Consider the following 24,998-nt stretch of genomic DNA (forward strand, 5'->3'; position numbering starts at 1 on the left):
TCAGAAATAGCTCCTGGCAGGCACGGGGGACCATATGGGACACCGGGATTCGAACCAACCACCTTTGGTCCTGGATCGGCTGCTTCCAAGGCAAATGCCGCTGTGCTATCTCTCCGGGCCCTCTTTTTTTTTTTCAAACATCCACATAACTTGAATCATCTTGTTCTGCCTCATAAATTGAGGGGGGAAATGGATGGTACCAGAATCGAACAGTCGTATGAATGTTGAGTAGAAATAAAAAAATGATCAGACCAAACCCCAAGTCAACAACAACAGAATTGATACCCAATCTTCAACAAGCTATACAAAGAGGACCAGTTATACTAGAAGTCATAACTGCTAAGGAGAGGAATGCTGTAAACTGAGGAATTCTGGGAACAGGAGGGAGGACAACACTGGTGGTGGGAATACCTCTGATTCAATGTCACTATGTGCTTTAAATATTACTGTGAAAGATTTGTAATTCACGTTGGTCACAATAAAGATTATTAAAAATTGAATTCGTGATGTTCGTTTAAAGAATATTATTTATATACAGTTCTTAAGTGAGATTATTTTCATACTTTTTTTTAGGTGGTTTCTTCTTTATTGATGTGCTATTTTCCTCCCACAATTTCAGTCCCTTCCATCTACCCCCTCCAAAAGAAGATAGTGAAAGGATGGAATTGTTGGGGATTCTGAGTTATTCAGGTAGTCAGGGAATACAAACCAAAATAATCACTGAATGTAACAAAGAGACTGACAGGGAATCTAAAACATAGTGGGAAAGTGATGGAGAAAGTGAATGATAGGTGCTAGAGGCCATCTCCCCCCATTAGACCTCCATCTAAGAGGGGCTTAAAAGAGAATCTCAAACATTAGGAAGTGCAGATCCTGAAGAAAGAAGGTGGTGGTTGAGCCTGGAGGAGGAGGAAATCAAGGAATGGACCCCTCCCACCTCGTACCCATCTCAGGGACAGCAGCTTCACAGACCATAGACACTCTCATCACTGTAGGCAATGTATAGAAGTCTTCTTCAACAGTGGTGTTCCTGGTATAGCTGACACATTGTGGCACTGGTGGGAGGAATGATTGTTGACAAAGAAAAACAAGGTATCCTCAGCTCAGAGATGAATTCGCTTCCGGACCAAGAAGTAAAACTGACCAACTGTGAGATCAGAAGGCACCAGGTATTTCTTTTTATCCAGATCTCCTATCCGGCTTTGGGGGCCTTTTCTAATATCACCGGACCGGTGCAGATATTTCTTTTCTCCTTTCGCATCTTCTCGCCTTCAGTGCAGTGCTTCTCGAACGGATGCTCCTCTTCCCCTACCCTGTTAGGTTTTGGGGTCACACCTAGCAGCGCTCAGGGGTTACTCATGGCTCAGAAATCACTCCTGGCAGGCTCGTGAGACCATATGGGTTGCTTTATGGGGGAACCATATGGGATTCGAACTGGCGTCCGTCCTGTGTTAGCAGCGAGCAAGCATTTGCCTTATTGCTGTTCTATCACTCCGGCCCCAAGGATGTTGTCTTTTTTGTTGTTTGTTTGATTTTGGGTCACACCCGGGGGCACTTAGGAATTACTACTGGCTCTGCATTCGGAAGTCACTCCTGGAAGGCTCGGGGGAACAATATGGGATACAGGGATTTGAGCCAGCATCTGTCCTGTGTTGGTCGCATGCAAGGCAAACGGCTTACCCCTGTGCTATCACTCCGGTCCCAAGGATGCTGTTTTTATACACAAAGTTCATCCTCTCGGGAACTGGGCTGAACCTGGCTGGACTGAGGGAACCCGGAGGGAGGGGTCTATTTTCATACTTCTGTGACTATTCTTCCTGATCTTTACCAACACTTTCATTGATACTTTCATTGATATTTCATGCTCCTGCCTGGCATGTTCGTTTAGTCATAGTCACACCCATGTAGTGATGAGTTTGAATTAAACATAACCAAAGTAGGCCAAATGGAAGACTGGACATATTAAAAATAATGTGCACAGCTCCTATTTACTTTGACCTCTTGCTTTCCTCTCCCATCATTCTGTGATTATCTTCTCATAGAAATACAAGTAGACACTGTTCTGAAATGTATATCTTCTTGACTTTTCTTTTTTGGTTTTTGGGCCACACCCAGCAGTGCTCAGGGGTTACTCCTGGCTGTCTGCTCAGAAATAGCTCCTGGCAGGCACGGGGGACCATATGGGACACCGGGATTCGAACCAACCACCTTTGGTCCTGGATCGGCTGCTTGCAAGGCAAACGGCACTGTGCTATCTCTCCGGGCCCTATCTTCTTGACTTATGTTCTTCATTAATAGTTAAGGCATCACTAAGTTAAAACGAAGATAATCATTTATGTGTCTCTTATAGTTGGAAGTTTTCAAATACTTTGCCACATAAATGTAAAAGTACAGTACTGCACCCTATCACTTACGTAGTTTAAAATTTGGCACAGGTGACCATAGAGTCCAATATGGGTTAATTCTGTGAGGGTTACCCTGGAATTCATGGTGGGTTACCCTGGAATCCAGTGTGAGCTACCAGGGAATTTAGCATGGGTTACTGCATGTAGATAAGACCCCTATTCAGGGATTTTCCTTGAGGCTGAGGAGACACCATGGCAGCAGAGATGAGGCCACATTCCCTCCATTAGTATTTCTATCAGGGCTTGACCTTGGGCATCTCTCCTCCCTCACTGAAAGTCCTGGTTATACTGCCTTGCTCCAGGACAATCCTAGACCCCTATTGCTCATGCTGAGCTTTCCCCCAGCCTCACCGACACCCCAGGCTATGTCCTGTTACCCTTTCAATATCCCAATTCCTCTTTTATCCCTGTATAAGCACTGGAATTAACAGTCTTGGGTCATTAGCCTGGGGCCCTTTCTTCCTGGGTTATGAACTGGGGGAACAGGTTACCATAGAATACAGCAAAATTTACAAGGAAGTCCAGCACAGGTTACCATAAAATGCTAATGGCTGTGACAGGCAACTTGTCAGTTTCAAAGCTTTCCACAGAACTCCAACCATCATGGCATTAGGACCCCATGTACAGGCAGTATTCAGGAATTTTGGTTAGTGTCCAACAGAAAACTGTCTCCTGATGGAATGGAAGCTATCACCAGAGAATATTTTTCAGGAAAGTGACACCCTGAAAATTTGTATTACAGTCCTGTATTTAAAGTATTGGTGTCACACACAAACTGGGCATTTAACAATGATTGCTAAAAGAAAATTGCACTTCTAAAAATCCATACAAGTGCAAAGATAGTACTGACCAAGCAGACTATAAAGCATTCACATCGAGTTATCTTCTCAATGGAGCATCACCTGCACCCTTTATCTTTGTCTCACAGTGTGGATGACAGGCAAGAAGACCTAAAGGATCCTCTGCTGTCCGTCCATAGCATTTTCAGGGGTCCTCAAACTTTTTAAACAGGGGGCCAGTTCACTGTCCTTTAGACTGTTGGAGGGCCAGATTATAGTAAAAACAAAAATTATGAACAAATTTCTATGCACACTGCATATATCTTATTTAGAAGTAAAGAAACAAAATGGGAATAAATACAATATGTGGCCCATGGGCCATAGTTTGAGGACCATTGATTTAGGTCCTGTGTCTCCAGAGGTTTTGGAGAAAACATCAATTCCAAACACCCCTAATGATGGTAGAACAAATTATTTCCAGGCCTGACCGTGTTATACTCTAATACTTTTCACCTGTTGACTATAGTCATCAAAAGTATCAACATGAGAGTGAGTGAGTGAGAAATGACTGCATGTGGGGGTTTCCAGGCAGAGTGCTGATTGCTCTACCTGCAAAGTCTCCACCGGGCTGTGCTTCTTCTGAGGAACTGAGCACCGGAAGGGAGCCCTGTCCTACCCTTCTCTGTCTTTCCTGAACTCTGGAAGCTCTCCTCAGAGCCCTGGGAAGCGAACCCCAAAGAAACTACATTCGGAAGCTACCCAGCGAGCCAGTGAGTGAGTGAGAAATGGCTGGATGTGGGGGTTTTCAGGCAGAGTGCTGATTGCTCTACCTGCAAAGTCTCCACCGGGCTGTGCTTCTTCTGAGGAACTGAGCACCGGAAGGGAGCCCTGTCCTACCCTTCTCTGTCTTTCCTGAACTCTGGAAGCTCTCCTCAGAGCCCTGGGAAGCAAACCCCAAAGAAACTACATTCGGGAGCTACCCAGCGAGCCAGTGAGTGAGTGAGAAATGGCTGCATGTGGGGGTTTTCAGGCAGAGTGCTGATTGCTCTACCTGCAAAGTCTCCACCGGGCTGTGCTTCTTCTGAGGAACTGAGCACCAGAAGGGAGCCCTGTCCTACCCTTCTCTGTCTTTCCTGAACTCTGGAAGCTCTCCTCAGAGCCCTGGGAAGCGAACCCCAAAGAAACTACATTCGGAAGCTACCCAGCGAGCCAGTGAGTGAGTGAGAAATGGCTGGATGTGGGGGTTTCCAGGCAGAGTGCTGATTGCTCTACCTGCAGAGTCTCCACCCGGCTGTGCTTCTTCTGAGGAAACTGAGCACCGGAAGGGAGCCCTGTCCTACCCTTCTCTGTCTTTCCTGAACTCTGGAAGCTCTCCTCAGAGCCCTGGGAAGCGAACCCCAAAGAAACTACATTCGGAAGCTACCCAGCGAGCCAGTGAGTGAGTGAGAAATGGCTGGATGTGGGGGTTTCCAGGCAGAGTGCTGATTGCTCTACCTGCAGAGTCTCCACCCGGCTGTGCTTCTTCTGAGGAAACTGAGCACTGGAAGGGAGCCCTGTCCTACCCTTCTCTGTCTTTCCTGAACTCTGGAAGCTCTCCTCAGAGCCCTGGGAAGCGAACCCCAAAGAAACTACATTCGGAAGCTACCCAGCGAGCCAGTGACTCTCCTCAGAGTCCTGGGAAGTGAACCCCAAAAATACAGCATTCTGAAGCTGCCCAGCGAGCGAGTGAAAACTACACCTGACCAGTGGGGCCCGACTGTGAAAAACTGTGAGTGCTGCCTGTGTGTGTCTCTCTGCTATCCTGTTGCGTGAACCTCCTGAGAGTGGGCTGAAAAGAGGCTCCAGAAGGCACTTAGCTCCACTTCGCTACGCAGCCGTGCGCTCTTTCTAAAAAAAGAACACCATCACAAGAAGAAAAAAACCACACTAAGAACTGTGCTGGATCACAGAAGCAAGAATTTCTCTCCAGACTGTCTTCTCTGCTGCGTGCTTGGGCCTAAGATTTGATCATGGGTGAGGCTTCATCCACGGAGGACTCCCCTACCTTGGAGGCAAGTCGGCCCATCCAGAAAGGGCGGAGCCAGAGAAGTGCGTTGCCTGCATCATATAACCAATGAATACCACCACAACACGTAGAAAAACCCACAATACAAGTGTGACAATGGGGAAACAACGCAGGCCAGCATCAGACATAGAGAATGAAGATGAAAATTCTGATGACCAGTTAACGACCAACCAACTAATCAATCTCTCAGATAAGGACTTTAGAGTAGCAATATGGAATATACTCAAAGAACTCAAAGAAACCATGAATAGAATAGAATAGAACAGAACACTAATAAGAATCAAGAAAATATGAAGACAGAAATCACAAAACTCCAAACTGAAATAACATGTCAAATAACAGGCCTGAAAAAATCAGTAAACGAAGTGAATGACAAAATGGATAAGCTCTGGGACAGGGTATCAGAAGCTAAGAATAGACTTGGTGCTGTGGAAGATGAGATACATAACAATTCCATACAACAGGAGAGATTGGAAAAAAAAAACTTAAAACAAATGAACAGACAATGGAAAAATTAGTCAAAGAATGGGAACAGATGAAAATAGAGGTCTATGATAAGATCAACAGAAACAACTTAAGAATCATTGGAGTCTCAGAGACCCAGGAAGAAAATTTCCAGGAAGAATCAACGGTCAAGAACATCATTAAAGAGAAACTCCCAGAGCTAAAGAATATATGTGATCAAATCCTGCATGCTCGAAGAGTACCAACCAAAAGAGACCCAAGAAAAACCACCCCAAGACACATCCTAGTCACAATGACAAATCCCACAGATAGAGACAGAATTCTGAAAACAGCAAGATCAAAAGGGGAAATTACATTCAAGCAAGCATCCTTGAGATTTACAGCAGACCTGTCACCAGAAACACTCAATGCCAGAAAGCAGTGGTGGGATATTGTGACAAGACTGAATGAAATGAATGCTTCACCTAGAATACTGTACCCAGCAAAACTCACTTTCTGGTTTGACGGAAGAATACATGGTTTCACAGACAAAAAACAGCTCAGAAACTTTACAGACTCAAAACCAGTCTTAAGAGAAAAACTGAAAGACCTAATCTAAAACAAGACTGACCAAAAGACACACCAAATTTCGATAAAAAGATGGCATTAAATCCCAGGACAATTCTTTCTCTCAACGTCATTGGACTAAATGCACCAGTTAAGAGACACAGAGTGGCTAAATGGATCAAAAAACTCAATCCAACCTTCTGCTGCCTACAAGAAACGCACCTGAATAGTCAGAACAAACATAGACTCAAAATAAAAGGCTGGAGAAAAGTTATCCAAGCAAACAACACCCATAAAAAAGCTGGAGTGGCCATACTAATATCAGATAATGCAAACTTTATACTCAGGAAGGTTGTAAGGGACAAAGATGGATATTTTATATTAATCAAGGGGTATGTAGAGCAGGAAGAAATAACTCTCCTAAACATATGTGCACCAAATGAGGGGCCAGCAAAATATTTAAAACAACTGTTGACAAATCTGAAAAACAATATCAATAACAACACAATAATTGTGGGGGACCTCAACACTGCTTTGTCAACACTGGATAGGTCAACCAGACTGAAACCCAACAAGAATATACTAGACCTGAGGAGAGAAATGGAAGAAAGAGGCCTAGTGGATATATATAGGACACTCCATCCCCAGAAACCTGGATACACATTCTTCTACAATGTACATGGGACATTCTCCAGGATAGACTACATGCTGGCACATAAAACATACCTCCATAAGATCAAGAGGATAGAAATTTTGCAGACTACCTTCGCTGACCACAAGGCTCTGAAATTATTTGTAAATTCCAAAGGGACTCAGAAGAAAAACTTTAACACCTGGAAGTTAAACAGCCTCATATTCAATAACCAGTGGGTCCGAGATGAAATCAAGAAGGAAATCAAAAGGTTCCTGGAAACAAATGACAATAAAGACACAAACTATCAGAACTTATGGGACACAGCAAAAGCAGTACTGAGAGGAAAATTTATAGCTTTGCAAGCACACATCAGGAAGGAAGAAGGAGCTTACCTGAGTAGCTTAATGACACAGCTAATAGAACTAGAAAGTACTCAACAAAAGGACCCAAAAATAGGAAGACAGAGGAAATAACAAAGCTGAGAGCAGAAATCAACGAAGTGGAAACTCAAAAAACAATCCGAAAGATCAACGAAAGCAGAAGTTTGTTCTTCGAAAAAATAAACAAGATTGATAGACCACTGGCAAACCTAACAAAGAAAGAGAGAGAGAGAAACTTGATAACTCGTATTAGGAATGAAAAAGGAGAGATCACTACTGATATGACAGAGATTCAAAGGGTAATCAGAAATTACTTTGAAAAACTCTATGCCACTAAAAATGAGAACCTGGAAGAAATGGATAAATTCTTGGACTCTTATAATCTTCCACGGTTGAAAGAAGAGGATGTAGCATATCTAAACACCCCCATCACCACTGATGAAATAAAAATGGTAATCAAAAGTCTGCCCAAAAACAAAAGCCCAGGCCCAGATGGATTCACTAATGAATTCTATCAAACTTTCCAAGAGGAACTACTACCAATCCTGGCAAGACTCTTTCATGAAATTGAACAAGTGGAAACACTCCCAAATAGCTTTTATGAAGCCAACATCACCTTGATACCTAAACCAGACAGAGATGCTACGAAAAAAGAAAATTACAGACCAATATCGCTGATGAATGCAGATGCAAAGATCCTCAACAAAATCCTGGCAAATAGGATTCAATACCTCATTAAGAAGATCATCCACTACGATCAAGTAGGTTTCATCCCAGGAATGCAAGGATGGTTTAACATCCGTAAGTCTATCAACATAATACACAAGATCAACAACAAGAAAAATAAAAACCACATGATTATATCAATAGATGCAGAGAAAGCATTTGACAAGGTCCAACACCCATTCTTGATCAAAACTCTCAGCAAGATGGGAATGGAAGGAACCTTTCTCAATATAGTTAAGGCCATCTACCACAAGCCAGTGGCAAATATTATCCTCAATGGAGAAAAACTAAAAGCCTTCCCTCTAAATTCTGGCACAAGACAAGGCTGTCCTCTCTCACCACTCCTATTCAACATAGCACTGGAAGTACTTGCTATAGCGATTAGGCAAGAAAAAGATATCAAGGGAATCCAGATAGGAAAGGAAGAAGTCAAGCTCTCACTGTTTGCAGATGACATGATGCTCTACTTAGAAAACCCTAAAGACTCTACCAAAAAGCTTCTAGAAACAATAGACTCATATAGCAAGGTCGCAGGCTACAAAATTAACACACAAAAATCAATGGCCTTTCTATACACCAATAGTAATAAGGAAGAAATAGACATTAAGGAAACAACCCCATTCACAATAGTGCCACACAAACTCAAATAACTTGGAATCAACTTGACTAAAAATGTGAAAGACCTATACAAAGAAAACTATAAAACTCTGCTCCAAGAAATAAGAGAGGACACGCGGAAATGGAAACACATACCCTGCTCATGGATTGGCAGGATTAACATCATCAAAATGGCAATATTCCCGAAGGCGTTATACAGATTCAACGCTATCCCTCTAAAGATACCTATGACATTCTTCAAAGAGGTAGATCAGGCACTTTTGAAATTTGTTTGGAACAATAAACACCCTAGAATAGCTAAAGCAATCATTGGGAAAAAGAATATGGGAGGAATTACTTTCCCCAACTTTAAACTTTACTACAAAGCAATAGTTATCAAAACAGCATAGTATTGGAATAAGGACAGACCCTCAGATCAGTGGAATAGGCTTGAATACTCGGAAAATGTTCCCCAGACATACAATCACCTAATTTTTGATAAAGGAGCAGGAAATCCTAAATGGAGCAAGGAAAGCCTCTTCAACAAGTGGTGTTGGCACAACTGGCTAGCCACTTGCAAAAAATTGAACTTAGACCCCTAGCTAACATCATGTACGAAGGTAAAATCCAAATGGATTAAAGACCTCGATATCCGACCCCAAACCATAAGATATATAGAACAACACATAGGCAAAACTCTCCAGTACATTGAGACTTCAGGCATCTTCAAGGAGGAAACTGCACTCTCCAAGCAAGTGAAAACAGAGATTAACAGATGGGAATATATTAAGTTGAGAAGCTTCTGCACCTCAAAGGAAATAGTGCCCAGGATACAAGAGCCACCCACTGAGTGGGAGAATCTATTCACCCAATACCCATCAGACAAGGGGCTAATCTCCAAAATATACAAGGCACTGACAGAAATTTACAAGAAAAAAACATCTAATCCCATCAAAAAATGGGGAGAAGAAATGAACAGACACTTTGACAAAGAAGAAATACAAATGGCCAAAAGACACATGAAGAAATGCTCCACATCACTAATCATCAGAGAGATACAAATCAAAACAACAATGAGATACCACCTCACACCACAGAGAATGGCACACATCACAAAGAATGAGAACAAACAGTGCTGGCGGGGATGTGGAGAAAAAGGAACCCTTATCCACTGCTGGTGGGAATGCCGTCTAGTTCAACCTTTATGGAAAGCAATATGGAGATTCCTCCCAAAACTGGAAATCGAGCTCCCATACGATCCAGCTATACCACTCCTAGGAATATACCCTAAGAACACAAAAATACAATACAAAAATCCCTTCCTTACACCTATATTCATTGCAGCACTATTTACCATAGCAAGACTCTGGAAACAACCAAGATGCCCTTCAACAGACGAATGGCTAAAGAAACTGTGATACATATACACAATGGAATATTATGCAGCTGTCAGGAGGGATGAAGTCATGAAATTTTCCTATACATGGATGTACACAGAATCTATTATGCTGAGTGAAATAAGTCAGAGAGAGAGAGAAAAACGCAGAATGGTCTCACTCATCTATGGGTTTTAAGAAAAATGAAAGACATTCTTGCAATAATAAATTTCAGACACAAAAGAGAAAAGAGCTGGAAGTTCCAGCTCACCTCAGGAAGCTCACCACAAAGAGTGATGAGTTTAGGTAGAGAAATAACTACATTTTGAACTGTCCTAATATTGAGAATGTATGAGGGAAATGTAGAGCCTGTTTAGGGTACAGGCGGGGGTTGGGTGGGGAGGAGGGAGATTTGGGACATGGGTGATGGGAATGTTGCACTGGTGATGGGTGGTGTTCCTTTTATGACTGAAACCCAAACACAATCATGTATGTAATCAAGGTGTTTAAATAAAAACGAAAAAAAAAGTATCAACATGAAAATAGAACAGTTTTTGTTTATAAAAGTGACACAGCATATATTTCAATATTTAATAAAACTTGAAAATTTACCTGCATTATCAGAGTTGAAAACTATAAATACAAAAATTAGGTCATTTAAGTACATCAGAAAAGTATCAGAATTTCTGAAACATTTGACTCTGGAAAGGTTTATGTCCTGATGAACCTCCACTTTCCTGGGCTGTGAAGTTTCTGTTTACACTTGCCCCTGCTAAAAATTCCTGTCTCAGGGTGCTAGATAAAGTGGGGGCACCTGCTTTCCCATGTCTTCAAGGGCAGAAAAGACCCAGGAGTCCTTTGGATTCTATGACATGACTCCATGTCTGAATAACATTTTACTGGGAAAGGTGGTCTGTGTAGACTGGTCAGCACAGGAGCCTGGAAAGACCCAGTTGGTCCTTCTTTCTTCTTACCCTGAGAGCAGAGAGTCTAGACATTTAGCTGGGGAAGGGAGAAAAATCAGATTCTACAAAAGGAAAGAATCAGAGATGCTGGGGGATGCAATTTCTTGGTAACAAGAAAGGTAACAAGAAATGGTAACAAGAAAGGAAAGAAAAGGAAGGAAAGGAAAGGGGAGAGAAGGAGAGGGAAGGCAAGGGGAAGAAAAAGGAAAGAGAAAGGCTCTTACTCTGTTTTCTCTTCCTTAGCTCCCTAGCCTATCCAGTGGGAGGTCCTTGTAGAGCTAACCTTCCTCACCCCTATTGCCTCCCAAAGTGTCTTTCTGCCATTCTGCATCTATATGCTGCCCCAAAGTAGGTATTTGATATACCTAAAACTGTATTTTGAGGTGAATTTTGTTTGTTTGGTTTGGTTTGGTCTGGTTTTTGGGCCATGCAGTGAAGTAACACTCAGGGGTTACTACTGGCTACGCATTCAGAAATTGCTCCTGGCAATTTCCTGGCATGGGGAATCATATGAGATGCTGGGGATCAATCCAAGGTCCATGCTGGGTCAGCCGTGTGCAAGATAAATGCCCTACCACTGCACTATCACTCAGGCCTCTGAGGGGAACGTTTTAACTTGAGTGTTTATTTCTATATTATAGTCTGCTGTTGAAGCAAATAGAAAACTTCTCAACTTCTTTTTTCAGATCCTCTATATCTAACAACCACATCCCTAGTCATTAGAACACGAGTACATATAGTTTCTAACTGACGCTTTAGGAAGAAATAACTTGCTGGTCCTCCATTTAAAGTATAATGACTGACAGGAGAAATTTATCAGGAAAATCAAGATGAAAAGAGCAAAACTGGCAGATTGTCAAATTTACTTCCTATTACTGACTCCTTCAGAACATTGTTATATAATTCCAAAATTACACGGAGGAGCCACACAATTACTTACCTCTGCACATCAAAGACATATCAGGGGCAAGAATTACTTTTTCAAAATATAGAAACAGAACTGAATGGAAATTGAGCAAAATGTATTTGTTGTGCTTGTTTAGATCATCTTTTTGTCTCTGATAGATCCTTCTCTTCCTTTCTCAATCAACAAAAGACGTTTCCTCCAGACTGCCAATCCTTCACTATGATGTGAGCATTCTGTTAATTGGTAAAGCATAATTTAACTCACTACCAGACAGTAATAGCTGCTGCAGAGCAAGTTACATTGATATTTCTCAGGAACGGGCCCAGTTTTCATGCTCATTTCCATAGGCACCTGTGTCTACTGCAGCTGAACAAGCAGATCTTGGTCCCTTTCCACCATCGGGAGCTGAGTGAAGTGGAGTGAGTAGCGCTTTATCATGTTGCTTGTGTCTGGATGTGCTCTTCTGTTTTCTGGCAGAGCATGGCAGGCAGGCCCTGGCCGCCTAGCCCCAGAATCCAGTACTGCTCTGCCACTGGGTGGTTTGCCCACTGCTCCACCTGGAGTGATCACCACTGTGCTGGGCCCAACTCTGGTGGTTTTACTTTCTTCACTATTAATTGCCAAAGTTTAGTCTCTTCTGTAGGTTTAAAAGAACATAAAGTACTTAACTTCCTCAATGCTCCCTGCATCAACAAAAGCAGATTCAGAAGAACATCACCCAATTCTCATACAGACAAGGACAACCTCATGTGAAGTGAGGAGGGTTTGAAGGGGCTGAGTAACCATGGCTGTATGGTAATTAATTGTTGCTTCGAGCTGGAGTGGTGGCGCTAGAGGTAAGGTATCTGCCTTGCAAGTGCTAGTCTAGGACAGACCACGATTTAATACCCTGGTGTCCCATATATGATCCCCCCAAGCCAGGAGTGATTTCTGAGCACATAGCTAGAAGTAACCTCTGAGCGTCAAAACGAAAACCAAAACAAAACAAAAAACCCCAAACCAAAAAATAAAAATTAAATTAGATTGGTGCTTTATTGAAAATTACTGTGATGATACTGTCTGATTGATTGGCCCTTTTATCTGATGCAGTTACTGAACCACTATGTAACAGGAATGCCCAGGACTGGTAGGGTATGATGTGCATTTGGTTTCACTTGGATTTAGATCCTTTGTAAACAGAGATATCTTTTCTAGGCCCAGAAAGCAAGTGCATTCTGCAGTGGTCCTCACAAAGGAAAAAGCCATCATCCTGGAATTATCCATTTTCCTTTTCCTGATGCATATATTCCTTTAATACAAAATGCTCTTCCATTTCCTATTTCTGTAAGACTCTGCACTTGTATAAGCTATTCCATTGGCTCCTGCAAGTGTTTACCAGCAGGAGAATGAGTTTAAGGCACTCAAGTACATGCAGTCTGGCCAGGGGAAGGCAGCTCGTGGGAATAGAGTTTACAGGTAGATCATTGCGTCTTTCTGGTGGTTGACAAGGCAACAGGCAAAATCACTCATAGTCCCTGTGATATTCTCCTTCCTGGCAAATCTTGGTAGTCAAATAGACAGTGATGGTCAATGAGATAGAAGACATAGCTTTCCAGTTCATGAAGGTCTTTGGGAAAAATCGGAGCTGCAGAGAACTAATAAAGTCAATATTAACAAGTATCTTCATGGATGAAATTGAAAAACTTACATGTTTATTGCTCAGGTAGGGGGGTGGTCCACCAAGTTGTCAGTTTTTGCCTTTTCTTTGTGCAGAATGTTCACCTACAAACAGAAGAGATGCTTTATAAGCTTTGAGTGAAAAGAATGGGTATCAAGTTCTTGGCTTTCTTTATCTTTTTCAAGGAGGTACAATTTCCCTACATGAATGTCATTAGAGCTACAATTTGTCTCTTGGTATTGCCTGAAAGTAATTCTCCAAAATTTATGAGCTTTATTTTTCATCATCATCCATTTTTGCTCTAAAGGAGCAATGCAAACTTTTTCTCTGGGGGTGGGATTGTGAACTGGGCCGTGATAACAAGAAGGGGACTCAGGGAAAGAATTCTTGACCCTGGCTTGTTTCATCAGCTTGTTCTGCTTGAGCAAACTTAGGCCATAGGTTTTTAAGTGCCATTTTATCAGGGAGACATTCTAGAGTTCTCTGCTAAAATAATTCAGTGAAAGTTTTGCAAAAATGAATTTGTAGGGTAACTTAAGAGCAATACAGTGCCCTCTCGAAAATAGCATTTATTCTGTCCCCAATATAAAGACAAGAAGCTGAGAGACCCCTTATGTTTCTATGTGCCCCTACTCTAGTAAACTCATACATATATCAAGGTCAATCACCCAAGATAACTCAGTGCAGCAGAGTCACCTCCTTGAAAAGAAACCTCATTTGGGCTAGTTTTTTCTTTCTGGACCTCTATTCATGCAACCTGCTGCTTGCTCAACCTCAGTGATAAAAATGATGCTAATTACTGCCAACCAAAGGAGAGCTAACTCGGTCCCTTCGAGAGTGTCTGAGGCCAGGGGTTGAAGCAAATGGGCACAAAGCCACGCAGATGACTGTGCATTAAAGAAAGGAAGCATGGGAAGCATGCCAGTTTGAAAGTCAGTTTGCTTCTTCATGTCTCCCTTCAAGCTCTGCCTAGTAGGGAATGGGGAACTGTGAGAAAGATTTAGTATGTTGGACAATTGGGTTAGAATAGTGTAAAATGACGCCCAGCTATTAATCCAAAACAAAGGCATTTCCCCCAGCTTTCTTTCCAATAAATTTCTCTTTTGATATGTAAAAGCCTACCTGGATTACTTGACCTTCCTCCTCCAGATGTATGGACATTGGTTTAATAAAGAAAAGTTTGACTCAAGGAGTCCACAAAGTGAAAAGTCACAGATGCCATGATCATCCTTTCCTGACTGCCTTGGTTTATTTATATTTCACCACTATCTGGCTTTTTTCAGACCCATCTACAAAGGATTTAGAAATATGGTGTCTACAGGGGCATCTCCCACCTTGATCACTTGTCATGGGGATCCAAATTAGAGCCCAGGGAATTAGACACCGATCATCCAACCTTGACTCCTGGATCCCAGACATAGAAACGACACAGTTCTCCACAACAGCTCCAGGAACCAAATCCCTTCTGGGTCACCCTAAATATTGCTCTGATACCAACATGGGCCAATTCTAAAATGATATCCTAGGATCAAGGAAATGGGAACAATTTGATCTAAGAGCAGGTTGTCCTACCTCACCAGCCAACAATAAGACAAAATCAGCAGACTTGTCACTCCTTGATCTGTGCAAAAGCCAAGATAGCTATCTACAGATGTCGCTACAACCATGACTGGACAATACGCATCCTGGGACCAACAACAAAGCCCTAATCGATGTTTTGGTCTACGATCTCTACAACAAACAAGATCTCTAATGCCAGAGATCTGACTGAGACAATCGCAACTGAACGGGTTTTCTGGAAACATAATAAAAGACTATATCACTGGCTCCATCCTAGGAGCAGTCCGATGACCATGACCACCAGAAGACGGATTAAAACAACAGGGAAGGAACAGAACTCCCAGAACCGTAAAGAAAAGCCTCATCAAAAGCTCCACTCTTTGACCTGTGCAGCTACCAAGATCTCCAGTTACAGAGGTGTGATTTTATCGCCCATGACAAAGCAGAAGTCTTCCATACACCACGAAAGCACCGAGGGGAGAGTAAATGAACGGACAAGGAGTCTACAGTCAACCCCATGACACTATACTTCAAGGGTGGAGAGACCCTGTAACAAATATCCTAGGCCAAGGGGATTCCCTCTCTAATGCCCCCAATTTTTACTATGCCTATGCAGGGGAAAAAAAAATAGAAATGGGAGTGGGGCACAAAATAGTTCCTTTTTTAAAATTTTATCTATTTTTTTTATTTTTACTTTTATCTCTTTGACTTTTTTTTTTTTTTGGTGTTGATATTGAAGTTGATATCCCCAATCTTATTTTATGTTATTTTATCTTTCTCTTTCTTTTTGTGCTCTGGCATGGTTTTATTTCAGGACCGAGACTATTAAACTGTGCTTGCCTTTAGTGATGTAGTGCTCACTGGATATTTTATTCAATATTTCTTTTTGTACTCTTGTGGTATTTCAATTTCTTTTTTCCTGTCCTCTCTAAAACTGAGGTTGAGAGCCTCTCGAAGGACTACACCCATTTTCGGCTTATTTGATTTTTACCCCATTTTATTGCTTTTTCTTTCTTCAAACAAAACCACATAACTTGAACTATCTAGTTCCGCCTCTCAAACAGAGGGGGAAATAAGGGAGGGTACCAGGACCAACCAGATATATGATCACTAAGTAGTAAACTAGACACAGAGGGCTTATTCTAGCAGCCCGAGGAGTGAGAGTGGGGGATAGGAGAGGCAGGATGGGAACAGGGGTGAGGGAGGGAAAATTTGGTGATGGGAATTCCCCTGATTCAATTTAATATGTACCTAAAATACTACTGTGAAAGATATGTAAGCCAATATGGTCAAAATAAAAATTATAATAAAAAAAGAAATATGGTGTCTGAGGTGATCTCACAAATCATGGAGTTCTATTTTACAGAATAAGAGTTCTACAATGAAATCTATGGGAAAGCAAATAAAATCATGTGTACCTAGAGAAAAATGGGGAGAAAAACCAGCAACCAGTAACAGTGGTTGTGCCAAGGTTGTGCCTTAAATAAAAAGCAATTTTTAATTTTTATTCTTTCCTCTATTCTTCTTTCTGCATAATGGGAACTGGAGCTGCCTAGATGTCTGCCCTTGCAATTTGTTCTAGTTTAAATTTCCCACTTAAAATAAGGACCGTATTAAGCCTTTGATTACTCTCATTAAGTTATGCAACTTAATGACTATTTCTCTGCTGCTGATCCAGAGTAGAAAATCCTACAGTCACTCTCTGGTGATTCATGGCTAGGTTTCTTAAACTGTGTCACTGCTCAGATGGGATTGTGCAGCTAAATATGGGGATGGAGAAAAAAAATCCCCCAAATTTTATTAGAAAAGAAATTAATGATTTTTAAATCAGTAAGTGCTTTCTTTGTATCACTGTTTTATATGCCTATACAACTGGGTTCATGTAAAAAATTCTCAGGTTGAAAAGGGGTCATGAATAGAATAAGAAGCCCTGCTTAAAGTATATCTACAGATAAACTCTAAAATCTGTATAAAGTCCAATGATCTTACCAAAAATATTATTTTTAGGGATCATTTTTCTTCACAGGAGAATTTTGCATTGATTAGATGGTAATAATTGATGACTTAAAGGGAAATTACACTTTTCAGTTATGTTTCACATGAACAAAATACAAAAAATTCTACAATGTAGATTTTTATTTATTTTTTAAAATTTCATAAATTTTATTTTATTAAAACCATTGTGATCTACAAAGTTCTTCATAGTTGAGTTTCAGAAACACAGTGAATCAGGGCCATTTTCACCACCAGTATCAACCTCCCTCCACCTATGATTTCAGTGCTTCCTAGACAACCAATCTTTGCTCCATGGCCTGCCAGTAATAACAGCCCCATTTAATTTAGGTTGTAAAGTTTAGGTCTCTTGATTCTAGTGATGCTGACTTTGGCTTGGATATTTAGTTCTGTCTGTTTTTTCTCCACAATGCACCTGAGACCACCTTGGCCCCCATCCTTTCTTTTTTCCTTTCTTCTTAATTTTATAGAAAAATGCAGAAATATGAGGTAAAACAAAGTAATATGTTCCCAAGATTCTATGAAAAAGGCAGGAGCTCATATTTAAAATATAAAAAGAAGTTAAAAAATAATATAAAATGTACATGTACAATATAAAATTTTGAATGGCCATTTTCATCTGACCAGCATTTTGGGAACTTACCAGATTCATGAGAAATTGTCTTCACAGTGAGAAGCTTCACACTCTCCTTGTCAGACTGAGGTCTATTGGAGCAGAAAACATCAAGTTAGCATCATGCTAATTATCACCACTTGCTTGTGAAAAAGTAAACATGTAAACAGCATGAATATGTCATTCATATATGTGGACTTTTTGAGAGGTTCCCAAAAAGTGCTGGGGGGAGGGGCACAGGACCACTCCAGCCAATTCTTAGCCAGCCAAACATCTGAAAATGTCAAGAGAAAACGTGTGATAGACAAAAAGTACTTCTCTTTGTAAAGAGTAAGTTAAAGCGTCAAAGAAATATGAGACAGTACTTACTGGTCATTCCCGTTTTCCTGTGTGCCTAGGAGAGAATTGCCATTGGAGTTACACTGTGCTTGGTTACAATACATAATAAAAAGACCCCTGCCACCCTCTGTGTAGTGATGTCTCTAAATCTAAAACTTTCTTCCCGTCTCTCCTGGCCTGTCAATCATCTCACTATCAACATTCCTTCCTCATGAGTGCCATCCACATCATAGGGTATCTTAACTAGCCCCTTTTCTAAGTTTGGTTTTCATCAGTTGTTGTTTTTTTTTGTTTGTTTTGTTTTTTTTGGGGGGGGTTGGGTTTTGGGTCACACCCGGTAGTGCTCAAGGGTTACACCTGGCTCTATGCTCAGAAATCACTCCTGGCAGGCTCAGGGGACCATCTGGGATGCTGGGATTTGAACCACCGACCTTTTGCATGCAAGGCAAACACCTTACCTCCATGCTATCTTTCCAGCCCCACTCTTTACCAGTTTTATTAGTTTTCTATCACTATATGAAAGTAGTATCCATTTTGCATATTCCATTGACACTGGGAAATCTGAGTTTATTTTAGTATCTATTAAAAATATCTTTTTCAGACTGTTGAATTGTCTTTTTATATCACATGATTTAATTTTTTTGTAATTGAACTTTTTGCTTTATTTTATACTTTTCATATTTTCAATTCAATTGTATTCTTAACTTTTTTCTTTCTTGATACACAAATAACTGTAATTGTGGTTTACTAGGATGTGACTCTAGGTCTTAACTACATCTGGCACTCAAGGATTCTGCCTCTCAGAAGAGATTGCACAGTGTCATCTCTTTAGCTCCAGGTCATCTCTCATTCCTTGTCAAGTGCTTCCCAGGACAGAGACCCGTTGGCCTAGGGTTGGAGTACAGAGCCATCCATTTTGCACAGAGCAGGCTTGGCATGACTTTGGGTTTCATCTGGGCCTTTCAAGAAAACTGTTGAATATAACCAGAGATAGGCCCTGGGTTGGTGGCTCATTTCCTTGGGGCTTTATTGTATTGCTACTAATCACCTGTTCCTTGCATTTTCTTTTATCTTTGCTTTGTCTTTTGTCATCACAATATGATCTTTGAACAGACTTCTAGTTTTAACAATCCTTGTTATAAGAGATTGATTTTCAATCTTATTTTGGCTATTTTTATTGATATTATCTTAAGAGACTGCAATTATAATTTTGAATCCCTAGTATTTAATTAATGATAGAATGCTTAGCACCTTATCTTTCCTACCATTAGTTTTGAGGGTCTTTATTGAAGTTTAATATTTTTGTTTAAAGTGCTAAGTATAATATCAGTCACGATACTCACAGTTCTGGTTCAAACAGAGCTGTTCCATTTATTTGCCTGCTTTTTCACGTGGCTTTTGAATCCTCTCATATGAGCTTGTTGACAGATATGATGTCATAATAACAGATTACTTTCTGCATACGTAGCCTCCTTCTTTCAGTGTACATTGAGACTACTCTCGTCTGTATCCAGATAAGCTTAACTTTGAGTTGAAATATATCACAATTTGTCTTCCAAAAAGTAGAGAGGGTTAATCTATTTTCTGAACTTCAACAAGTTTCACCACATAAGAAGAGTGATCAACTGCAGGTGCTTAACTGTACCGATATCATTATACCAAGATTAGTTCTATTTAAAAAATAAAGTTGACAATAACCAAATAGATTTGGCTCACTGCATAATTTCCACACCAGTTAATAAAGTACTATATGCCTCCAGAATAGCTCTATAGTGGTAGGAATTTCATCTAAATCATTCATAGAGTCCTTTTCAATGAAAACATCAACTTCTCTTATTTTAAATTTGTACCACACACGGTAGTATTCTGGGTTTACTCCATGTTCTACACTCAGGAATCAGAACTGGTGGATCATATGGACAACATGGGATATAAGATATTGAACCCAGGCCAACTGTGGACAAGGCAAATACACCTACCTGTGGTTACAATCGCTCTGGCCCCACAGTGTTAAAATATCTCACATGTAAATATAGCATACAAAATTTTGCAATTATATCATTTGGGTCCCAGGAATGAACTCTATAGAAAATCACTTTAACACCCCTAGATCTAGTCTCTAAACCTAAGTATACAGATTATTAAAAAAGAGTTTTAAAAACTACCAGAATACAATTATTGGGACCATAAATATTTAAGAGGGAAGGAAAATATAAAACAACAAAAAAGAGTAAAAATAGGATATATAAGATCCTATATATATAGGATATATAAGATCTATATATATAGGATATATAAGATCCTATATATAGATATAGGATCTTTCTTTTAAAGAGAGAGGAAGGTATGCCATGTGGCTGGAGGAATGCTTAAGGTGAAATGAGAATGACCTTACTGGAATCACCATTGTTTCACTAATAGTCACAACAGTATTCAGTCCCAGGACCCGAGTCCTTCAGCAGAGCCTGCCCCACAAAAGAACATGGTCCCTCCGCAGTTAAAGCCCCATGGTCTTCCTAGGGAATGAAACAAATCCTGACTCTTAATAAAGCTTGCCACTAAATCACATCTTTCCACCAAAGTTCCTCAGCCACACACAGATCTGATGCTGTTTTCTGAAGAACTCATTTGGTTTGCAAGTCATCTGCCACCAGTAGTTAATCCTCTTTCCTCACCAGTGGTCCTGGATTGGCTTTATCCTGTCTTTCTAGAATATTTTTTAAAGTGACACTTTATTTTTTTATAATTCCTTTTCATAAGAGTTTCAACCCAAGTTTAAACTGAGCATGTAATATCATATCAAAATACCATAACAAAATAAAAACAAAAACCAGCTGTTACCTACCTGAGTCTGTCTTCTTGCATATTCGATAAAAACCCACCAGGACAAACACTGAAAGTGTTATTACAATCAAAGCAATAACGACAGGCAGGATAACACCTGGAAAGAATTGGAAATGTTGTCAGTTGGCATAGGTACTGAATTCTATAGTATGTAAACTACTAAGTATGCTGTATATACATGCTTTTCTTCATCCAATGTCATTTTACAAAAATATTTTTGAGCCAAGAATAGTGGCTTCACGACTACTCGAGTTGTCATTTTGGATGTGTCCACTTGATGTCAGTCTTGTCACCTTTCTGAAGTAAAATGCCAGCCCTCAGGGAGAGCTGCCTACTTCCTGAAGACTGCAGAAGGGGGAGATGTGTTGTAGAAATGCTTCAGATCTGAGGCTACATGGAATTTTCTGTAGCACTACATCAGGAAGTCACTGGAAAACAGTATGCCCTATATGGGGACTGCTCATATTTGGTCACTGATTTTGGCCAAAAATCACAAATATCTTAGAAATATCAACATGAAAAAAAAAAATAATGCAAGTGGATGTCGCTAAAAATGAGTGTGTGGTTCCAGAAAGGGGTTCATATGTGCATGGGCTGCCTGCACACTTGGTCTCAGATTTAGCATGAGAAAAATCAGTCAGTCCTTTACTGGTGGTTTGTACTCACATTGTTTGCTCAGAAATTTGTTTAACCCACTGACATTAGACCTTGAGAGAGCTCATTTGAATCTGCCCAAATAAAGAGCCCACAAACCAGCAGCCATGTATGTGACAGTCAGTAGAATGATGTTACCTGATGATATCTTACTGCATGGAGCAGACCTGGATCTTCATTTGTGGGAAAAGAATGACTATTCTTTATGGGTGCTGATATCCACATCTATAGCATAATTCTTGTTTTCTAAAATGGAACTTTTCTAGAAAGTCCATTTTCCATATTAAGATCAAGTTCTTTTTTATTTTGTTTTATTTTTTTAAGGCCACACCTGGTGGTGCTCAGAAGTTACTCTTGGCAGGCTGAGGACTATATGGGATGCAGGGTATCAAACCTAGGTCAGCCATATGCAAGGTAATTGCCTTACCCACTGAGCTATTGTTCAGGCCCCAAGATCAAGTTCTATAAAGGCAAACAGATCCTTTTTACAGAGAAGATCTACCAGTTCCACCAATTCCTGCTAACCTTGGTGGATATTTCTGAGCACAGTGGTAGGGAAAGAATAGCCAAAGCTGTGCACATCATAGTCAGAATGACAAGTATGAGTGAGGCAGGGCAACCATGGAACTGCGGTTCAGTTGGGGTGAGAAGGATTCTGTGGCCTGACTGTTCCTTCCCACCATAGGCACATTTGAACAGGCAACAGATCTGAGCGGGGGAGCAGGTATGTGTGGTACTTACTGGAATAGGATGGGCTGGTTGAAGAGGGACTGGCATTGCTCGCATTCTCGGCACTGGCTGTATTAGAAATAAAAACTGTGATTCATTAATCTGTGCCTGGCTTCACCATTCTGGCTCCCTTCGCACACTCTCAGCATGCTCCGAGTTACAGACAGGAGTTACCAGTGCAAAAATCCTTTTTTGGAAAAGGCTTTGTTTTGTGGATTAATGTTATAAACTAAAATGCCGATAGTGGATAGTCTGAACATATGCATACATCTTTGAAAACACTGTCACAAATGGCATAGGCCTAACAGGTACCTCAGAAAATTTCTGTGTTCCCCCTTTTTATGGGGGTGCAGTTTTTGGGGGGAATCTGAGAATACCTTACAAATGTACTTAGCTAACCAGGATGAGGACTCAGTGAAGTTGTTAGGGGGTTCTGGTGCCAAGGATTGCTGGAGGTTGTTATTTTTTTGTATAAAATTATACCTCAATAGAATTGTTCCTAAGAATTATTAGTAGCATTTTCTCTATGAGGAAGGGTCAGGCCAAGTTAGTTTCTACTCATGCACATGGAGGTCTTACCTGGAGACTGTGAGTTGTTTTGCTGAATTGTTTCTGCTGTGGAAAGTAATATATTGACTTTAGACACTGGCACATCTGGTTTTGGAGTGTTAACTATGGGGGGAAAAAATCACAAATTCAGTGTCAGATTGTAGTACTCTTTCTTATTGGATATTTTGACAAGTCAGCAATTCCTGACACTGATTCACTGTCCCTCCTGAAAGGCAGTTCTACTTGACTGTCTGTATCGTCATATTGGAATGCAACTCTGTGCAAAAACATTCATTCAAATATCCTCTCACTGGGTCAGAGTGGTTCTTTTTCTAAACCCCGCATACTGAGAATGAACATTGAGATTTATAGTATTTCTTGATAGTAGAAGAGGAAGATTGCACTGGAGACTTTAGTGCTTCTTCTCTCTGGTCCACTGACCTGTGCTGCTCCTTAACTGACCTTTCAACTTGTTACTCCTTGCACAGGTTTCAGTGCTCGGGTGCTCCTAGAGCTGCCTCGCTTTCCTCTCAAAACCCACAGTTGTTCAGCTGCAGGCCTCAGCTTTAGTGGCACACTTTTCCACCACTGTCCAGGCTCTTTGTTTTGTGGAAAAGGGTCCTTGTTAACTTATTTTATTTTTATTTTTATTCATTTGCATAAATTGGTTAAGTTGCTATCTGCAGTCAGAAAAACTAAAAGAGAAAGTCACAACTGAAACTTCATTCAGAATCAGTACATCTCCATGTTCGGAGGAATTGAAATGTTGGATAAGCTGATAATAGTTATTATTGTGAGTCTGGGATAAGACATAACTTGTGTTTAGGAAAATCTTCAGCAATGATCTGTCTTGGAGGTGACTAATCTCTGTTCCCTGCTCAGCCTGTCTCTACGTCATGGGCAGTGCTCTGCTGGCTGAAGGCAGTTGCAGACTCCTCCGATAGGATTGACCCCTTTGGCATCCCGAAGCCATGGGGACTCATCATCGGCATCAATAGTGCTGAGGTTGCCTTGCATCACCCTCTCTGTGCCACCCACAGCCCACAGCCCAGCACATACAGAGGGCTCATGCATTTCTGACATCTGTGGGGGAAGAAGAATGTTTAGAACCTGTACTGTTCTTGCCATGCAAGAGGCCTGGGGGAGGAAGCCAGATATATGCCCAGAGAACAAAGGAAATGTCAGGTTAGTGCATGGAGCAGGAGGAGGGAATATAGATGAAACAAGTAGGGACAGCAGAACCCTGGGACTCTCAGTTGCTTCAGCCACTGCAGGGTGATGATCTTTTGGTTGTGTTGGCCAAGAACAACCTAGTTATTCTACATAACTCCCCAGGCAGTAGTGACAGAAGTGGTGTAGGAAAAGTTGAGAAGAGTGGCCATGAGCATAATTTTGACATTAGAGCTCTTGGAGGTTCAAGCTTGATTTTGGTGATGGTTTTCTGAAGAATTTCGGGACAGTCAATCTTTCTCCATGGCTACAAATGCTAGTAAATGTATGTTAATATTTTTGTATGGTTTCACTGGTAAAGGGGGGCATACTATTTATGACTATAAGCCAACTACAAACATGTTTGAAATCATGGCGCTTAAATAAATATATTAATTATAAAAAGAAAAATAAGTAAAAAAAATAAGGTTCGCTTGTTTACTGGTACTTGGTACAAACATGTTTGTGTTATAAATATATTCTTTCCTATAAAGTCACATTGTAGGTACAGTTGCTTATGTATTCTAAATTTCCCAAAATGTAGCTCACAAAGCAATCTATTACTAGGTCCTTAATAATAGCTTTTGAAGTGAATTTTTCTTAAAAATTAAGGCCAAAAAAATAAAGGCCAGATAACATGAAAGAATATTTTAAATGTGAGAACTGTCTATAATTTAGCCAAAGACTGAAATCATATTAGCTAATGTTTATTTTAGAAAGGAAATTGCCTGAAACTTCTTTGAGCTAGGATTCTAACTCTTTTGCTTAGAAGAGAAATACTAATTCTTTTAAGTAATGTCTAGCTTTCATCATATGGGTAATTATTATGCAAATGTTATTAATTTTTGGGTTTTGGACTAGACTGGCTGTGCTCAGGCTTTACTCCTGTGTTTAGAATCTCTACTGACTGTGGTTAAGATATCTTAATCCCTGGGCTATCTCTGGCCTCCAAATTATATATTTAAACATCTTGTATAACACATAAA

General features: G+C 40.6%; 2 protein-coding genes across 2 annotated transcripts in view; both read right to left on the minus strand.

The window, feature by feature from the left end:
• PPP3CA (protein phosphatase 3 catalytic subunit alpha) overlaps positions 1 to 24,998 on the minus strand; it is a 1,090,725-nt gene that overhangs the window by 627,290 nt on the left and 438,437 nt on the right. The gene's annotated exons all lie outside the window — the stretch shown is intronic.
• On the minus strand, positions 950 to 23,550 carry EMCN (endomucin). Its single transcript, XM_049786528.1, is given in 6 exon segments — positions 950 to 1,070; positions 1,072 to 1,201; positions 1,204 to 1,308; positions 17,719 to 17,780; positions 22,267 to 22,323; positions 23,543 to 23,550. Coding segments are annotated over 6 exon segments (468 nt in total). The 3' UTR covers positions 950 to 964.

The sequence above is a fragment of the Suncus etruscus genome, chromosome 14, assembly GCF_024139225.1.
Source record: "Suncus etruscus isolate mSunEtr1 chromosome 14, mSunEtr1.pri.cur, whole genome shotgun sequence".
NCBI lineage: Eukaryota > Metazoa > Chordata > Mammalia > Eulipotyphla > Soricidae > Suncus > Suncus etruscus.